The sequence below is a fragment of the Chiloscyllium plagiosum genome, unplaced genomic scaffold, assembly GCF_037043375.1.
Source record: "Chiloscyllium plagiosum isolate Xiang-an unplaced genomic scaffold, Cpla_swu_hap1 HiC_scaffold_27, whole genome shotgun sequence".
Classification (NCBI taxonomy): Eukaryota; Metazoa; Chordata; class Chondrichthyes; order Orectolobiformes; family Hemiscylliidae; genus Chiloscyllium; species Chiloscyllium plagiosum.
In genome coordinates, this window is record NW_028270165.1 from 51,381,277 (window position 1) to 51,398,198 (window position 16,922).

At 47.5% G+C, this 16,922-nt stretch overlaps 1 protein-coding gene across 1 annotated transcript; it reads left to right on the forward strand.

The window, feature by feature from the left end:
- Positions 1–6,485: 6,485 nt before the first annotated feature.
- On the forward strand, positions 6,486–15,320 carry LOC148144031 (uncharacterized). The gene is made up of 2 exons (XM_087974555.1): positions 6,486–6,666; positions 13,110–15,320. The coding sequence occupies exon 2, from the start codon at positions 13,434–13,436 to the stop codon at positions 14,604–14,606; it is 1,173 nt and encodes a 390-aa protein (XP_087830681.1). The 5' UTR covers positions 6,486–6,666; positions 13,110–13,433; the 3' UTR covers positions 14,607–15,320.
- The last annotated feature ends 1,602 nt before the right edge of the window (positions 15,321–16,922 follow it).

The window sequence follows — 16,922 nt, forward strand, 5'->3', positions numbered from 1 at the left end:
CTGCTTCCTTGGACAGAGAATTCCATAGATTCACAACATTCCAGGAAAAGCAGTTCCTCCTCATCTCTGTCCTAAATTTACTCCTCCTAATCTTGAGCCTGGTTTCATTCACCAGCAGAAATGACTGGATAGGGTAAAGTTTCATCCCCACAGTGCAATGAATTCCCATTTTCTACCAAAACCTCAGATGTACTCACTCACTCAGTTGCTGTCTCACAAATGCAAGATTTCATTGTAACTTCTGCTCCCATTAAGGGCAAAACATCTTTGAAAGCTGCTCTGAAACTCCAGCCTTCACAATCACACTTCTGCTTTCATCGAAGAAGATTAGAGTCATACAGCACGGAAACAGGCCCTTTGGTGTGTGGGGGGGGAGGAACCTAATTGAAACAAGGAATACTGAACAGCCTGGACAGAGTGGAATTTGGAAAAGGTGTTTCCATTGGTTGGAGGGATTAGAACCAGTGGGCACAGCCTTAGAGTAAAGGGAAGACCTTTCAGAATGGAGGTAAGGAGAAACCTCTTCAGCCAGAGAGTGGTGAATCTATGGAATTCACTGCCACAGAAGGCTGTGGAGGCCAGGTCACTGAGGATATTTAAGATTGAGATGGAGACGTTCTTGAGGTGACCTGACAGAGGTTTATAAAATCAAGTGGGGCAGAGATGAGGTGACCGCTGGGTATCCTTTCCCTAAGGTGGGGGTGGGGGTTTCAAGATTAGGCAGCAAATGTGAAGGTGAGTGGAGAAAAGATTTTAAAAAGGCAGTGGGGGGCACTTTTCTTTTTACACAGAGTGGTTTGTACGTGGAATGAATGTGGATGCAGGTTGAGTAACAACATTGAAAAGACATTTGGATAAGTATATGAATAGGAAAGGTTCGGAGGAATATGTGCCAATCACAGGTAGGTGGAATTAGTTTAGTTTGTGAATATAGTCGGCCTTAGACTAGTTTGACTAAAGGGTCTGGTTCTGTTGGTGTCTGACTCTGTAACTGTTCTATACTGGTGTTAAATCATTTACTTGCCTTCCCCCAGAAACATCCCCATCTTTGATGTTCAAAAATCAGATGAACTCAGCCTTGAATAATGTTCAATGACCCCCTAACGCAGGAAGACATCCCCACTTCTGAACTCAATTCCTCTTGTTAATATACACCTTGCCTTGCTGATTGCTTGCTGCACCTGTCCAGGCAAAAGTGAGGACTGTAGATGCTGGAAATCAGAGTCGAGATTAGAGTGATGCTGGAAAAGCACAGCCGATCAGGCAGCATCTGAGGAACAGGAAAAATCGACATTTCAGGCAAAAGCTCTTCACCTGCACCTGTCTGACAACTGGCAGTGACTGGTGTAGAAGGATGCAGAGGCCCCTTTACACATCCACACATCATTCCTAATGAAGGACTCGGGATCGAAATGTCGACTCTCCTGGTCCTCGGATGCTGCCTGACCTACTGCCTTTTTCCAGCCCCACACTTTGACTCTAATCTCCAGCATCTGCAGTTCTCACTTGTTCCACATCCCAATATATCACCATTTAAACAATACATCTCCTTTCTGCTTTTTTTTCACAGCAATGGCTACAACATCACATTGAGATACTGCATTTGCCACATGTTTGTAAATTGTGGTCTTCTCTACATTGGGAAGACCGAGCGTAAACTTGGGGAACAGATTGGCGAGCATCACAGCTGGGTCTGCAGAGGCTGACCAGACCTCCCAGTCACCACTCATTTTAATTCCCCTTCCCACTCCCTTTCTGACAAGAACATCTTAGCCTTCCTCTATTGCCACAACGAACCAACCTGCAAATTGGGGGAACAACACCCCATCTTCCGTCCGGGCAGCCTACAGCCTGTAGGACTCAACATCAAGTTCTCCAATTTCAAATAACCTCCCTTTCCATCCCCCGACTCCCTTCTCAGCCCCGTCCCCCTCATTTCCACTTCTCCCTTTCACTAACCCGATTTCTTCCACCCATTGACTCATCAGGCCGTACCCTCTCCCTGTCTTCACTTATCCCCACTTTAGCCCCCGTCCCGGGCCCCAGCACCCATCCCCAGTCCTGAGGAAGGGTTACACCCGAAACATCGACTTCTCCACTTCCTGATGCTGCCTTGTTTGCTGTGTCCTTCCATCCTCCTGCCTGTCTATTTTGCCAATTGAGACACAGACCTGAACCACGTTTCCAGAGCCTGTTCCCTCCCTGGGTTCACCCCCTTTCCTTTCAGTTGCTGCAAGCCAACAATTGAATTCCGGAAAGAAATAGAAATGGAAAAGGGGGTGAGAAAAGAGAGTGCCGTACTCACAGATCTTAGACAGAGGAAGGAATTTGCAGTCTGGGTGAAGCTCAATGTTGATTCAGAAAGAGAGGAGCAGGAGTAGCAGCTTCAAAAACTCATGGTCCAACTTTCGCATTCAGACAATGCTGTGGCTCTGATTGGCAGGAGGACCAGTATCCTCCCGGTCCTCCAGGGTTTCCTGTTGGGCCATCAAAGGAAGGTCGCGGGCCTTTTTTTGCGGAACGCGATGAGCATGCCGTGAATTTGGCTGACACTGGTGGGCATGTGCACTGCGTTACTGACACTGGAAAACATGCGCAGTATGATCATTGGGGATGCTGCTGTTCCTGTCAGATTTTAAGAGTCCAAATGCCAATAGGACAAAAAAGGGGTCGAGCTACAATTTGTTTTTTCGCTGTGGTTCGACACTTCATTGCTTTTGCATTCTATCTGGATGCTCAACTTTTGTATGTCTTTTCACCACGTTGGGGGGTGAGTCCAGAACTGGAGGGCATGGATTTAGGGTGAGAGGGGAAAGGTTTCTGAGGGGTAACCTTTTTGAACAGACGGTGGTGCGTATCAGCCACAGGACGTGGTGGAGGCTAGTACAATGATAGTATTTAAAATGCATCTGGATGGGGATATGAATCGGACAGATTCAGAGGGATAAGGGGCAAATACTGGCAAATGGGTCACGAGATTAATTCAGGATATCTGGTCGGCATAGACCAAAGGGTATGTTTCTGTGCTCTGTGACGCTATTTCTAGATAGTTGGAACAACTTAACCATTCACCCTTTACAGTCAAGATCAGAGTGGTGCTGGAAATGCACAGCAGGTCAGGCAGCATCCAAGGGAGCAGGAAAATCGACGTTTCAGACAAAAGCCTTGAATGCTGCCTGACCTGCTGTGCTTTTCCAGCACCACTCTAATCTCCAGCACCTGCAGTCCTCACTTTCGCCCATTCACACCTCCCAGCCTCTCCTGAGCTGTGGCCTGACTGTGCTTATTTCAGTGAAAGTTTTAGAAAGATTTCAGCAGCTCTTTGAAAAACTTAAACGTGCTTTCGGACTTTAACGATGTTTCTGAAGATATCATTTTAGGTATTCTCAATTTTGAAGATCAGCCATTTCTCACCACTCCCAACTCCCAGGTAGAGTCATCACCATCCATTTTCTGTGTGTGTGTGTGTGTGTGTGTCCTTTTGAAGGGCTTAATACAGCGGTCAAAGCTGGTTCGAGGCATGAGAAAGGACGGGTGTGGTGGGGGCTGTGGAGAAAAGAGACAGAATGGATGGAGGACAGAGAGGGAGAAAATGGAGGGGGTAGAGAGAAACTGTGGGGAGGGGAACAGAGAGAGAGAGAGAATAAGTGGGGTTGATAGAGAGATTGGGCGGGGGAGAGAGTTTGGGCGTGGCGGAGAAGTGGGAGATGGCACAGGGCAGGGTGATACTAGGCACACGGATACACAAGATGACCACTGAGCCATCAGTTGGTCAACTTGACACACAAGATGGCCACCGGATCACAATACGGAGAGAAACAGCAGAGCTGATACAGACACTGCCTGGGGCCACCAGAATGCCAGCACAATGGACTCACAACCCAGGTGATTAGTTTAAGGCGGGTGGGGGAGAGAATACTCATGAGTAATGAACACTGCCCGCCGAAGTGTGTGGGTCCGGCCAACACCCATTATAGAAGTGCTAACAGCTTGATACAGACTCAATACCAAATGCTAATAGCCAGGGGTGCAAGAATCCTCCTTCTCAGGAAGAGCAATTAGCGCCCATTACTACAACAATGGATTTCCATGCAGACATTGAAATGGACAATGTCTGCACTGAAACTGACAACGACTGTGCGGAAATTAACAAAGGCTGTGCCTGAACTGACAAAGACTGTACCGAAACTATCAACGATTCTACAATGATTACCATAAACAAATCATGTTGCAAAGACAATAATCTCATCCCTGACCGATTGTATCACAAGATGTATAAAAGTTTCTTGACCTGTGCTCCGGGTCGAGAGAAGTCTTGCAGCTGACACTGTGCTGTTGGGTGTCTTTCTCTCCCCGGAGCCCCGGTATTTTCTCGTGCAATAAACTCTGTCATTGAACCTCAATTCTGAATCCGAGCCTGGTGTTTTTCCCCACAACAGGGGAGAGAGAAGGGGCGGGGGTGGCAGATGGTGGGGGGAGGGAGAGAGAATGGATGGAGAGGAGATGGTGGGGGCCTGGAAGAATAGAAATGGGACAGAGGGTGTGGTGAGAGAGAATAGATGGGGGCAGAGGGTGTGTAGAAAGACTGGTCAGAAGGCAGAGGGTGAGGAATGAAATGACAGGGTTGCAGAGAGTTACGTGAGAGAGAATGGACAGGGTGTTTGGAGTATAGAGGGAGAATGGACAAGAAGCTGCAGATGGAGAGAGAATGGACAAGGGGCGCTGTGGATGGCGGGGGAGAATAGACAGTGGGAGCTGTGGGTGATGGGGGGGAATAGACAGGGGGAGCTGTGGCTGGCCAACATCAAAAAGGTTGATGACAGTCAACACTTAGTTTTTCTGTTCCAGAAACAACCTTTCACTGGAGTCTCCCGGAAGAGGGGTGTCTCGTATGTATTCCTTCAATTTGTTTTAAAATAATTGTTGTGTATCTTAATTGTTAAGGTATACCTGGCACATAGAGAGATGGCTGTGGTTGTTGGAGGTCAGTCATCTCAGTTCCAGGACGTCTCTGCAGGAATTCATAGGGTAGTGTCTTAGGCTCAACCATCTTCATCAATGACCTTCCTCCATCATAAGGTCAGAGGTGGAAATATTCGCCAATAATTGCACAATGTTCAGCACGGTTCACAATTCCTCACAAACTGAAGCAGTTCAGTTTGAAATGCAACAAGATCTTAACAATATCCAATGGGCTGATGAGTGGCAAGTAACATGTATGCCATGCCAATGCCAAACAATGACTCATCCCCAAAAGAGATAACCTGACCACGGCCCGTGATATTCAACAGTGTTACTGTCACTAAACACCCCACTATCAACATTTTTGGGGTTTACCATTGACCAGAAACTCAACTTGACTAACAACAGACACAATGGCAACAAAGAGCTGGCAACAGGTCAGGAATATTGAGGCGAGAAACTCCCCAAACCCTGCCCATCTTCTACAAGGCACAAGTCAGCAGTGTAATGGAATACTCTCCCACCAGCTTGGATGGGGGCAGCTTCAACAACATTCAAAAAGCTTGATACCATCCAGGACAAAGTCGCCTGCTTGATTGGCACCATCTCCACATACATCCACTCCCTCTGCCCCACTGTTCAGAAGCAGTAGTGTGTATGATCTACAAGACACAACACTGAAATTCACCAAAGATCCTTAAAAAATACCTTCCAAACCAACAACCACTTCCATCTAGAAGGATCAGGCAACAGATACTTGGGAACACAACTTCTTGCAGGTACCCCTCCAAGCCACTCATCATCTTGACTTGTAAATATATTGCTGTTCCTTCAGTGTTTCTGGGTCTAAATCCTGGAATACCCTCCGTAAGGACATTATGTGTCACCGTACAGCGTGTGGACCACAGCAGTTGAAGAAGGCAGGTCAGCATTACCTTTTCAAGCGGAACTAAATGCTAGCCAGCCAGCAATGCTCATGTACTATGAATAACTTTTAATAAATGGTTGGAATCTGCAAACTAAAAAAAAATCGACGTTCAGGTGGATCAGACGTCGGGCTTTGATTTGGTCCTTACTTGAGGACGGATAAAGAGCGATACACTGACACTGAATTGGAAATAGAGTTTCGAGTTAAACACCTGTAGTGTTTCACTCAGTGGATCAATTGAAAATCGATTAAAGATTGGCTCCTGGCGTGTACGTCAGGAACACATGAAAAAGGACGGTTAAGAAGGCATGTGGGACTCTTGATTTCATCTCTTTCATGGCTGATGTACTACCCAAAATCCCATGCGACCAAGATACTGCTCTATCGGCTGTGGGCAATGTTCATGGTGCGCATGTGTGAGATCGGAATGGGGCCCCGCTCCTCGTCGTTCTGATGGACGGTGCGACCAACCTTTGGGAATCCCAGGAGGACCGGAAGGAGTCTGGTCCTCCTGCCAATTAAACCCCCGCCATTGGCTGAATGTGGAAGTTCGACCATGAGCTTCTGAAGTTGTTGTTGCTCCTCTCTCTCTGAATGAAGATTGAGCTTCAGTCCAGACTGCAACTTCTTTCCTCTGTTTAACATCTGGGAGTACCGCACTCTCTTTTCTCGTCCCCTTTCCCATTTCTTTTCTCATCCTTGGGTTCAGCTGTTGGTTTGTAGGAGCTGAGGGAAAAAGAAAGTCAATCGAGGTGAAGGGACAGACTCTGGAAAAGGTTGGTTTAGATCTGTGTCTATTAATGTTTGTCAGGCTTGGTTTCCTGAGCTTGACACATTTACTTGTCTGGCAAAAAAGGATGGTGTCTTGATCCATGTTGGGGATGGAAGTGGATTATGCTGTGGGTGATTTGCTCGTAGTAGTCCAATAAGTATTGGATAAGTAATCATGACACACAAACCTTGAGTTATTGACTGTTTATTCGGGAGCTCACGGGGAGAGCCAAGTCGACCTAATACTCACAAGTCACTCCGATGAGAAACAGAGAGTTATGTGATTATATAGGGTACAGTCATTTAACACTTAGCAAACTGGTAATTGCAGGATATTGAGCAACGAAGTCACTTTGCCCAGCGACGTAGTGTCTGGACAGTGTTGGTCAGTAGCTAATGTGTACAATAGGTCCTTGCAAAGAGAAGGATATTCCCATGCAAGGAAAGAATTTGTTCATCAGGTAGCAGTACAGCTGCAAGGCCGAGTGTCTCTGTTGAGTCTGGGAATTAAGGGTAGCTGGGACAATGCAGGGAGGAGGAGCTCAGATAATGGATAGATCAGCCCTGATCTTAATGAATGGTGGAGCAGGCTGGAAGGGCCAAATGCCTATTCCTGCTTCTATTACTATGAAACTATAACCCTGCATTTCCCATGGCTAACCCACCGAACCTGCAGGAGGTATATGGCCCCTTTGTCTTACAGGAGTGGGTGAGACAAGTCTCAAATAGGCAGGAGATGTTATGTGGAACATGCACACCCATAGCTGGTTCCATTAAAGCAATTCTCATACGACCCTGCAGTTCAGGACTTCAGCAAACAGGTGGCAGGAGGAAAACCTATCCTTAAACATTTTGACTAAAATGTTTAATTTTGAATTATATAACACATTTGCTGCACAATAGAAATAGACAGGGAGAGTAAGACAATTAAGAACATTTGCCTGAACATCGGTGAATCTGTATAAACAGGACACCAAGTGATAACATTCATGGCTGTTCCTTTGTGAAATTAATAACAATGTTTGATTCTGACCTCAAAATGAAACTCGCTACAAATTGACTTCTCCCTTGAATTATTGTCCTTCACTATTATCTGTCTAGTTCAGAACATGCAGTGCTTTTGTTAACTTTTTGTGTTTGTGACAGTATAGCCTTTGTAAACTTGTGTATAAAGGTAGTCTTCGAGGAGAAAGTGAGGACTGGAGATCAGAGCTGAAAATGTGTTGCTGGAAAAGCGCAGGATGTCAGGCTGCATCCAAGGAGCAGGAGCTCATGCCCGAAACATCGATTCTCCTGCTCCTTGGATGCTGCCTAACCTGCTGCGCTTTTCCAGCAACACTTTTTCAGCTATAAAGGTAGTCTGTTTGTGATAGTACAACAGAGTAGCCTGCCAGGGCTCTTGAAGGGAGAACAATGTCCTACTCTCCTGGGTTATTAGAATCCAGTGAGCCTGGCTTATAGGTATCAGTGTTAAGTTGTACTAATAGCATCACTGTTACATGAAGGGGATGATTAAAATTAAACTAAAAGGTACGATCTCCGGGATGAACTAAGAGAGGCTTACAAGTTGAGTTCATAAGGAATTCCTTGGGCCGTCTCAAATCTGTACTTCATCAAGAGTTCTTCATTACTATTACCAACAAAGTGCGATCCATTGTCCAAGCTAATGCACGCAGGTATACCAAAGCAGGGAATAATTTCCTTCAGCAAAATCTTCACCATAGTCTCAGCAGCAGTGTTAGGGGAAGGGTAGGCTTCAATCCACTTAGAAAAAACATCAACAATAAGCTAAACATATTTATAGCACTGACATTTCTGCAACTCAATGAAGTCCAGTTGAAGTGTCTCAAAGGGACCCTCCGCCAAGGGAGTTCTACCCGGAGTGCAAGGCAAGCCTTTTCAAGGGTTTTATTCCTGACAAATAAGACACCGGCCGCTAACCCTTTGACCTCGTTGTTGGAGGCGGGGATGCCACCAAGCCATCAGGAGAAAGTCGGCGACTGAACAGGCACCACCGTGAGTTGTACAATGTACACAGTCAATAACCCATAGAGCAAGATCATCAGACATACAAGTTTAACCCACGGGAGGAGTCCAGAGTTGGAATTGTCCCCCTGCCTGTCAGACCCCCCCCCCCATTGTCTAAATGCAGAAGTTGGACCATGAGCTTCTGAAGCTGCTATTGCTCCCCTCTCTCTCTCTGAATGAAGATTGAGCTTCACCCCACACTGCAATGCCCTTCCCCTGTCCAACATCTCTGAGCACGCTACTCACTTTTCTCACCCCCTTTTTCCAGAGTGGTGAAGGGAGGTGATTTGAAATTGGAGAACTCAATGTTGATCCTCAGGGCTGCAGGCTGCCCAGGCACAAGATGAGGTGTTGTTCCTCCAATTTGCAGTTTGCTTTGTTGTGGCAATGGAAGAGGCCAAAGATGATCATATTGGGAAGGGGAATTAAAATGGGTGGTGACTGGGAGGTTCAGTCGGCTTCTGCGGACCCAGCTGTGATGCTCGGCGAACCATTCCCCAAGTTTATGCTCAGTCTCCACGATGTAGAGAAGATCACAGTTGGCAAACACATGGCAAATGGAGTGCCACAATGTAAAGTTACAGCCTTTGCTATGGAAAAAAAAGCAGAAAGGAGGTAAATTTCCGATGCTGTAGATCAGAGTCGAAAAGTGTGGTGCTGGAAAAGCACCGCAGGTCAGACAGCATCCGAGGAGCAGGAGAGTTGATGTTTCAGGTACCAGCCCTTCATCAGGAATGATGTGTGGATGTGCAAAGGGGCCTCAGCGTCCTCCTACACCAGTCACTGCCAGTTGTCAGACAGGTGCAGCAAGCAATCAGCAAGGCAAGTGGTATATCAGCAAGAGGAATTGAGTTCAGAAGTAGGAATGTCTCCCTGCAGTTAGAGGGTCATTGAATATATTCAAGGCTGAACTCATCTGATTTTGGAACAACGAAGAAGTGGATGTTTGTGGGGGAAGGCAAGAAAATGGTTTCAACACCAGTCCAGAATAGTTAGTCAGACAGCACAGAAACAGACCCTTCAGTCCAACTAGTCCATGCTGACTATATTCAGAAACTAAGCTAGTCCCACCTAGATTGGGCCATATCCCTCCGAACCTTTCCTATTCACGTACTTATACAAATGTTAAGTTGTAGAACGAAGAGATCTTGGAGTGTAGATTCATACTTCCTTGAGAGCAGAGTCTCAGGAACATAGTGAAGAAAGCGTTTGGGATGCTTTTCTTTATTGATCAGGGCATTGAGTACAGGGGTTGGGAGGTCATGTTGCAGCTGTACAGGACATTGGTGAGACCACTTTTGGAATACTGCATTCAGTTCTGGTCTCTCTGCTAGAGGAAAGATGTTGTGAAACTTTGACAGGAGTTGGAAAAGATTTACAAGGCTGTTGCCAGGTTGGAGGGTTTGAGCTACAGGGGGAGGCTGAATAGGCCAGAGATATTTTCCCTGGAGCATGAGAGGCTGATGTTTAATGGTAAGGATAAATTATACAAGAGGGACGGGTTGCAACTTAATAGGTGGGGGACCAGCATTCTGGCAGGTAGGTTTGCCACTGCAACACAGCTGCGTTTAAATTGGGGGGGGGGGGGGTAGAGGGGACAAACTGGAAGTTTAAGAAGAAAGTTAGAACAAGAGAAGTCAAGAAAGACAATGGAATCAATGGAGCAGAAAACTCAAAAGAAAAGAATCATGCCGTAAGGTCAAGTGAAATAGGGATTGATAGGAAGGGTGAGGGGAGTAACAAATTAAAAATATTAAATATGAATGCATGAAGCATTAGAAATAAGGTGGATGAGCTTGAAGCTCATTTGGAAATTGGCAGTTACGATGATGTGGGGATAACTGAGATGTGGCTTCAAGTGGACAGAGCCTGGGAAATGAATATTCAAGAGTATACGTGCTATCATAAGGACAGACTAACTGGCAGAGGGGGTGGGGTAGCCCTGTTGGTAAGGAATGATATTCAGTCCCTTGCATGGGGGGACCTAGAATCAGGGGATGTAGAGTCAGTATGGCGAGAACTGAGAAATTCTAAGGGGAGAAAGACCCTAATGGGAGTTATCTACAGGCCCCCAAACAGTAGCCTGGATGTAGTGTGTAAGTTGAATAAGGAGCTGAAATTGGCCTGTCGCAAAGATATTAGTACAGTTGTTATGGGGGATTTCAACATGCAGGTAGACTGGGAGAAATCGTGGATGCATTAGTGATCATTTTCCAATGTTCTATAAATTCAGGATCAGTTCCTGCAGATTGGAGGGTGGCTAATGTTGTCCCACTTTTTAAGAAGGGAGGGAGAGAGAAAACAGAATTATAGACCAGTTAGTCTGACCTCAGTGGTGGGAAAAATGCTGAAGTCAATTATAAAGGATGAAATTACAACACATCTGGATAGCAGTAACAGGATAGGTCAGAGTTGGTGTGGATTTATGAAGGAGAAATCATGCTTGACTAATCTTCTGGAATTTTTTGAGGATGTAACTCTGAAGACGGACAAGGGAGATCAAGTGGATGTAGTATACCTGGACTTTCAGAAAGTCTTTGACAAAGTCCCACATAGGAGGTTAGTGAGCAAAATTAGGGCACATGGTATTAAGGGCAAAATACTGACATGGATTGAAAATTGGTTGGCTGACAGGAAACAAAGAATAGTGATAATGAAAGTAAGAATAATGGCAGGCAGTGACCAGTGGTGTGCCGCAGGGATCAGTGCTGGGACTGCAGCTTTTTACAATGTACATTAATGATATAGATGAAGGTATTAAAAGTAATATTAGCAAATTTGCTGATGACACAAAGCTGGGTGGCAGGGTGAAATATGAGGAGGATGTTAGGAGAATACAGGGTGACCTGGATAGGCTAGGTGGGTGGACGGATGCAGGGCAGATGGTGTTTAATGTGGATAAATGTGTAGTTATCCACTGTGGTGGCAAGTACAGGAAGGCAGATTACTACCTAAATGGAGTCAAGTTAGGTAAAGGAGATCTAGGTGTACTTGTACATCAGTCAATGAAAGTAAGCATGCAGGTACAGCAGGCAGTGAAGTAAGCTAATAGCATGCTGGCCTTCATAACAAGAGGAATTGAGTATAGAAACAAAGAGGTCCTTCTGCAGCTGTACAGGTGAGACTGCACCTGGAATATTGTGCGCAGTTTTGGTCTCCAAATTTGAGGAAAGACATTCTGGCTATTGAGGGAATGCAGCATAGGTTCACGAGGTCAATTCCCAGAATGGCGGGACTATCTTACGCTGAAAGATTGTAGCGACTGGGCTTGTGTACGCTTGAGTTTGGAAGGCTGAGAGGGGATCTGATTGAGATGTACAAGATTATTAAAGGATTGGACACTCTGGAGATAGGAAGCATGTTTCCGCTGATGGGTGAGTCCTGAACCAGAGGACACAGTTTAAAAACAAGGGGTAGGCCACTTAGAACGGAGTTGAAGAGAAACTTCTTCACCCAGAGAGTGGTGGGTGTATGGAATGCTCTGCCCCAGAAGGCTGTGGAGGCCAAGTCTCTGGATACTTTCAAGAAAGAGTTGGATAGAGCTCTTAAGGATAGTGGAATCCAAGGTTATGGGGATAAGGCAGGAACAGGATACTGATTGCGGATGATCAGCCATGATGGTGCTGGCTCGAAGGGCAGAATGGCCTACTTCTGCACCTATTGTCTATTGTCTGATGGATGTTCATAAGGGGCATGGATTGGGTGAATATCCAAGGTCTTTTCCCCTGTGTTTGGGAGTCCAGAACTAGAGGGCATATATTTGTGGGCGGCATGGTGGCACAGTGGTTAGCACTGCTGCCTCACAGCGACAGAGACCCGGGTTCAATTCCCGCCTCAGGCGACTGACTGTGTGGAGTTTGCATGTTCTCCCCGTGTCTGCGTGGGTTTCCTCCGGGTGCTCCGGTTTCCTCCCACAGTCCAAAGATGTGCAGGTCAGGTGAATTGGCCATGCTAAATTGCCTGTAGTGTTAGGTAAGGGGTAAATGTAGGGGTATGGGTGGGTTTCGCTTCGGCAGGTCGGTGTGGACTTGTTGGGCCGAAGGGCCTGTTTCCACACTGTAATCTAATCTAAATCTAAATTTGAGCTGAGAGGGGAATGATTTAATAGGGACCTGAGGGGCAGACCTGCTCGCTCTCAGCAGTATCCCAGTGTTGTGAAAGATATTCACTTTCAGGTGGATTTATCTTGACGTTAGTCTTGACTATTTTGCTTTTCTGCCCCTGTAAGATCCTGAATCAGCATCTTCAGGGGAATTAGTTAGAGCGGAGTGAGAACAGACGGGGGAGAGAGAGAGTGGGATGGTGCTTTCAATTTTGTGGAATAACAAAAGAAAAGAATATTCCACAGAAAGTAGAATTCCTTGTTCTGAATTTCTACCCTGCACTGACAATGATGACTTTTGTAATCTCTTTTTAACAGAGTATTGCACGATCTGAAGACAGAAGTTTCAAAATCAACAGATGAAGGGCTCTCCATTGTCTGCAATCCTCACTTTGACATCAATGTCTGACAGTCACTGACTCCATCGGGACGACAACAATTTTCCAACTATGATTCTGTGAGAAGGAGCAAAGCTTTTTGGTTCCGGTTTGAGTACGTTTTCAGCATCAGTGGGACTGGATGAGAGACCCTACTGTTGCAGTGCACTGAGTGTGGAGCCTGAAGCAGTTATACGGCCTGGAAAAAGAAATTCACGGTGGGGAGGGGCTCCACACGCGTTTGTGTGTGGCTGAAGCGTTGGCCATGGAGAAACCCGAGGAATCCTGCCTCGTAGAGAAACCGTGGAAGTGTGGCGACTGTGGAAAAGGTTTCCATGTCCCGTCTGTCCTGGAGACTCATCGGCGCAGCCACACCGGGGAGAAGCCGTTCTTCTGCTATGTCTGCGGGAAAGGCTTCAGCGATTCCTCCAACCTGCTGACCCACCAGCGAGTCCACACGGGTGAGAGGCCCTTCAGCTGTCCCGATTGCGGGAAGGCTTTTCGTGATTCCTCTGCCCTGCTGACCCACCGGCGGATCCACACAGGGGAGAGGCCCTTCAGCTGCCCCGAGTGCAGGAAGGCCTTCAGTAATTCCTCCACCCTGCTGAGGCACCGGCGGATCCACACGGGGGAGAGGCCCTTCAACTGCCCCGACTGCGAGAAGGCCTTCAGCAATTCCTCCAACCTTCAGACCCACCGGCGGATTCACACGGGGGAGAGGCCCTTCATCTGCCCTCTGTGCGGGAAGGCTTTTCGTGATTCCTCAGCCCTGCTGACCCACCGGCGGATCCACACGGGGGAGAGGCCCTTCAACTGCCCCGTGTGTGGGAAGGCTTTTCGTGATTCCTCAGCCCTGCTGACCCACCGGCGAGTCCACACCGGGGAGAGGCCCTTCAGCTGCCCCGAGTGCAAGAAGGCCTTCAGTAATTCCTCCAACCTGCTGACCCACCAGCGGGTCCACACGGGGGAGAGGCCCTTCAGCTGCTCCGAGTGCGGGAAGGCCTTCAGCAATTCCTCCAACCTACTGACCCACCAGCAGGTCCACATGGGGGAGAGGCCGTTCAGCTGCCCCCAGTGCAGGAAGGCCTTTACCCAGGCCTCCACCCTACTGAGGCACCGGCGGATCCACTTGGGGGAGAGGCCGTTCCCCTGCACAGAGTGCGGGAAGGCCTTTAGCAATTCCTCCAACCTACTGACGCACCGGCGGGTCCACACGGGGGAGAGGCCATTCAGCTGCCCCCAGTGCAGGAAGGCCTTTACCCAGGCCTCTGCCCTGCTGAGGCACCGGCAGATCCACACGGGGGAGAGGCCCTTCAGCTGCCCCGAGTGCGGGAAGACCTTTACCCAGGCCTCCACCCTGCTAACCCACCGGCAGATCCACACGGGGGAGAAGCCTTTCAGCTGCTCAGAGTGTTGGGGAGGGGTTCAGAGGCACTAGCGGCTCCACTAGGGGGAAGAGGCCCTTCAGGGGCCCCGAGTGCAGGACGGGGTTCACCTGCTCGATTTAAGCTGCTGACCCACCAGTGTCTCCACACCAGGGAGAGGCCGTTCACCTGCTCCTCCCAACTGTGGACGTACTGAAGCGGCGACGGCCGAGTGTCATTATCGACTGGACTGTCAAACCAGTTTCGGGGCTGCTGGGTTCGAATCCGACCGCGGCAGATGGCGGAATTGGAATTTGGTCAGAAACTGGAGTTCAGAATCTAATGATGAAACCATTTTTTGTTGGGGTGGGGGTGGGTGGAGAAAACCCCCATCTGATTCACTCACATCCTTTTTAGGGGAGGAAACTGCTGTTGTGGGAAAGGATTCACTCAGTTGTTCCAGCTGCATTCTTTACCCAGGCTGGCCTACATGTGACTGCAGACCCACAGCAGTGTGGTTGACTCGACACTGCCCATCCAACTTACTTGGAATACAGGATACGGGTTGAAATTACTGAGTGAGGCAATACTTCCCACAGGTTAAGGCTGTACCAAGGATCCAATTACAAAGGGACAACTTGGTGGTGACCAATAGTAAGGAAAGTGTAGTTGTGGGGGGATGTGTGCGTACTTCGGTCTTGAGCTGTTTGAAAAGTAGCTACATTTTCTCTGCCTTTTTTGCTGGGGGGATCTGAAGCTGTAACAGAGCTGGATCGCAATAAAGGTTACCTGAACTTACTGAGTTTCCAATGTTGTGTTTCAGATCGAGCAGTGAATGAGTAGCCAGTATCGTTAGAAATTGTAAATTTTTCAGGAGTGCAGGTATTGCGTCATTTCATCAGCATTGTAAAGTTTCCTGGCAGCACTGGGACGTTTGGGCTGTGTTCACTCGATGTGGAGGTGCCAGTTTTGGACTGGGGTGGATAAAATTTAAAAACTCTCACAACACCAGGTTTATTTGAAAGCACCAGCTTTTGGAGTGCTGCTCCTTCATTGGATAGCTGTGAAGCAGGATCAAAGACATTACATTTTATAGCAAAAGATCACCGTGTCATGCAACTGATAGGATATATTGAACAAACCTAGATTGCTGTGATTGTGTGCATGTGAGTTTGTGCGTGAGTGTGCGTGTAAGAGTGTGTGCATGCTTAGTAAAGTGAAAGTGTGTTGGAGTATAAGTCTGTGAGAGTGTGGGAGTATGTGTGCTTTACGTTTTACTAAAACAAGAAAGGGCAGGATGTGTACAGTTAATTGTAGGACCATGGGTCATGTTGTAAAAGAGAGAGACATAGAGTCATAGAGATATACAGCATGGAAACAGACCCTTCGGTCCAACCTATCCACGCCGACCAGATATCCCAACCCAATCTAGTCCCACCTGCCAGCACCCGGCCCGTATCTCTCCAAACCCGAGATATGGGGAGGTGGGGTTTAGGTACGTAGTTCTTTGAAAGTTGTATCACTGGTAGACAGGGTGGTTTAGAGTACTGGGTACAGTTCGGGTGGCCCTGTAATACGAAGAAGACTATTAGAGAGGGTTCGGTAAAGATTTACTAGGACGTTGCCAGAACTGGAAGGTTTGAGTTATAAGGAGAGGGCGGGACATCTTTCACTGAGCACAAGGAGGTTGAGGGGTGACCTCATCGAGATTTATAAAATCCTGAGGAGTGAAGTTCGGTGAATAGCAAAGGGCTCTCCCTTCGTGCAGGGGAGCTCAAAACTAGGGGGCATATTCTTTCAAGGTGAGAGGAGAGAGATTTAAAAGGAACCGGAGGGGCACTGTTTTGACAGAGGGTGGTTTGTGTGTGGAATGAACTTGCTGAGGAAGTGGGAGATGCAGGTACAGTTACAACATTTAAACGACATTACAACATTTACAACATTACAGTTACGACATTCAGATGGGTACATGAATAGAAACGTTTAGAGGAATATGGGCCAAATGCAGGCAAGTGGGACTGGTTTAGTTTGGGAATCCTGGTCGGCATGGACGCGTTGGACCGAAGGGTCTGTTTCTGTGCTGTATACCTCTATGAACTGGAGGTGATCTTATTGAAACCAATAGAATTCTGAAAAGGGCTTGATAAGATAGATGCCGATAAAATGCTCCTTTTTGGGGAGAGTCAATAGAATCCCAACAATGTGGAAACAGGCCATTCAGCCTATCTATTCCACACTGGCCCTCTGAAGAGTGTCCCACCCATATCCATCCCCTCACTCTGTATTTCCCCTTCCCCCACCTCACCCCAGCTCCAAACTTCCAGCTCAGCACTGTCCCCATGACTTGTCCTACCTGCCTATCTTCCTTTCCACCTATGCACTCCACCCTT

What these genes read in the sequence shown, in the direction of transcription:
- LOC148144031 (XM_087974555.1), top strand. Translation starts at nt 13,434, where the DNA reads ATGGAGAAACCCGAGGAATCCTGCCTCGTAGAGAAACCGTGGAAGTGT.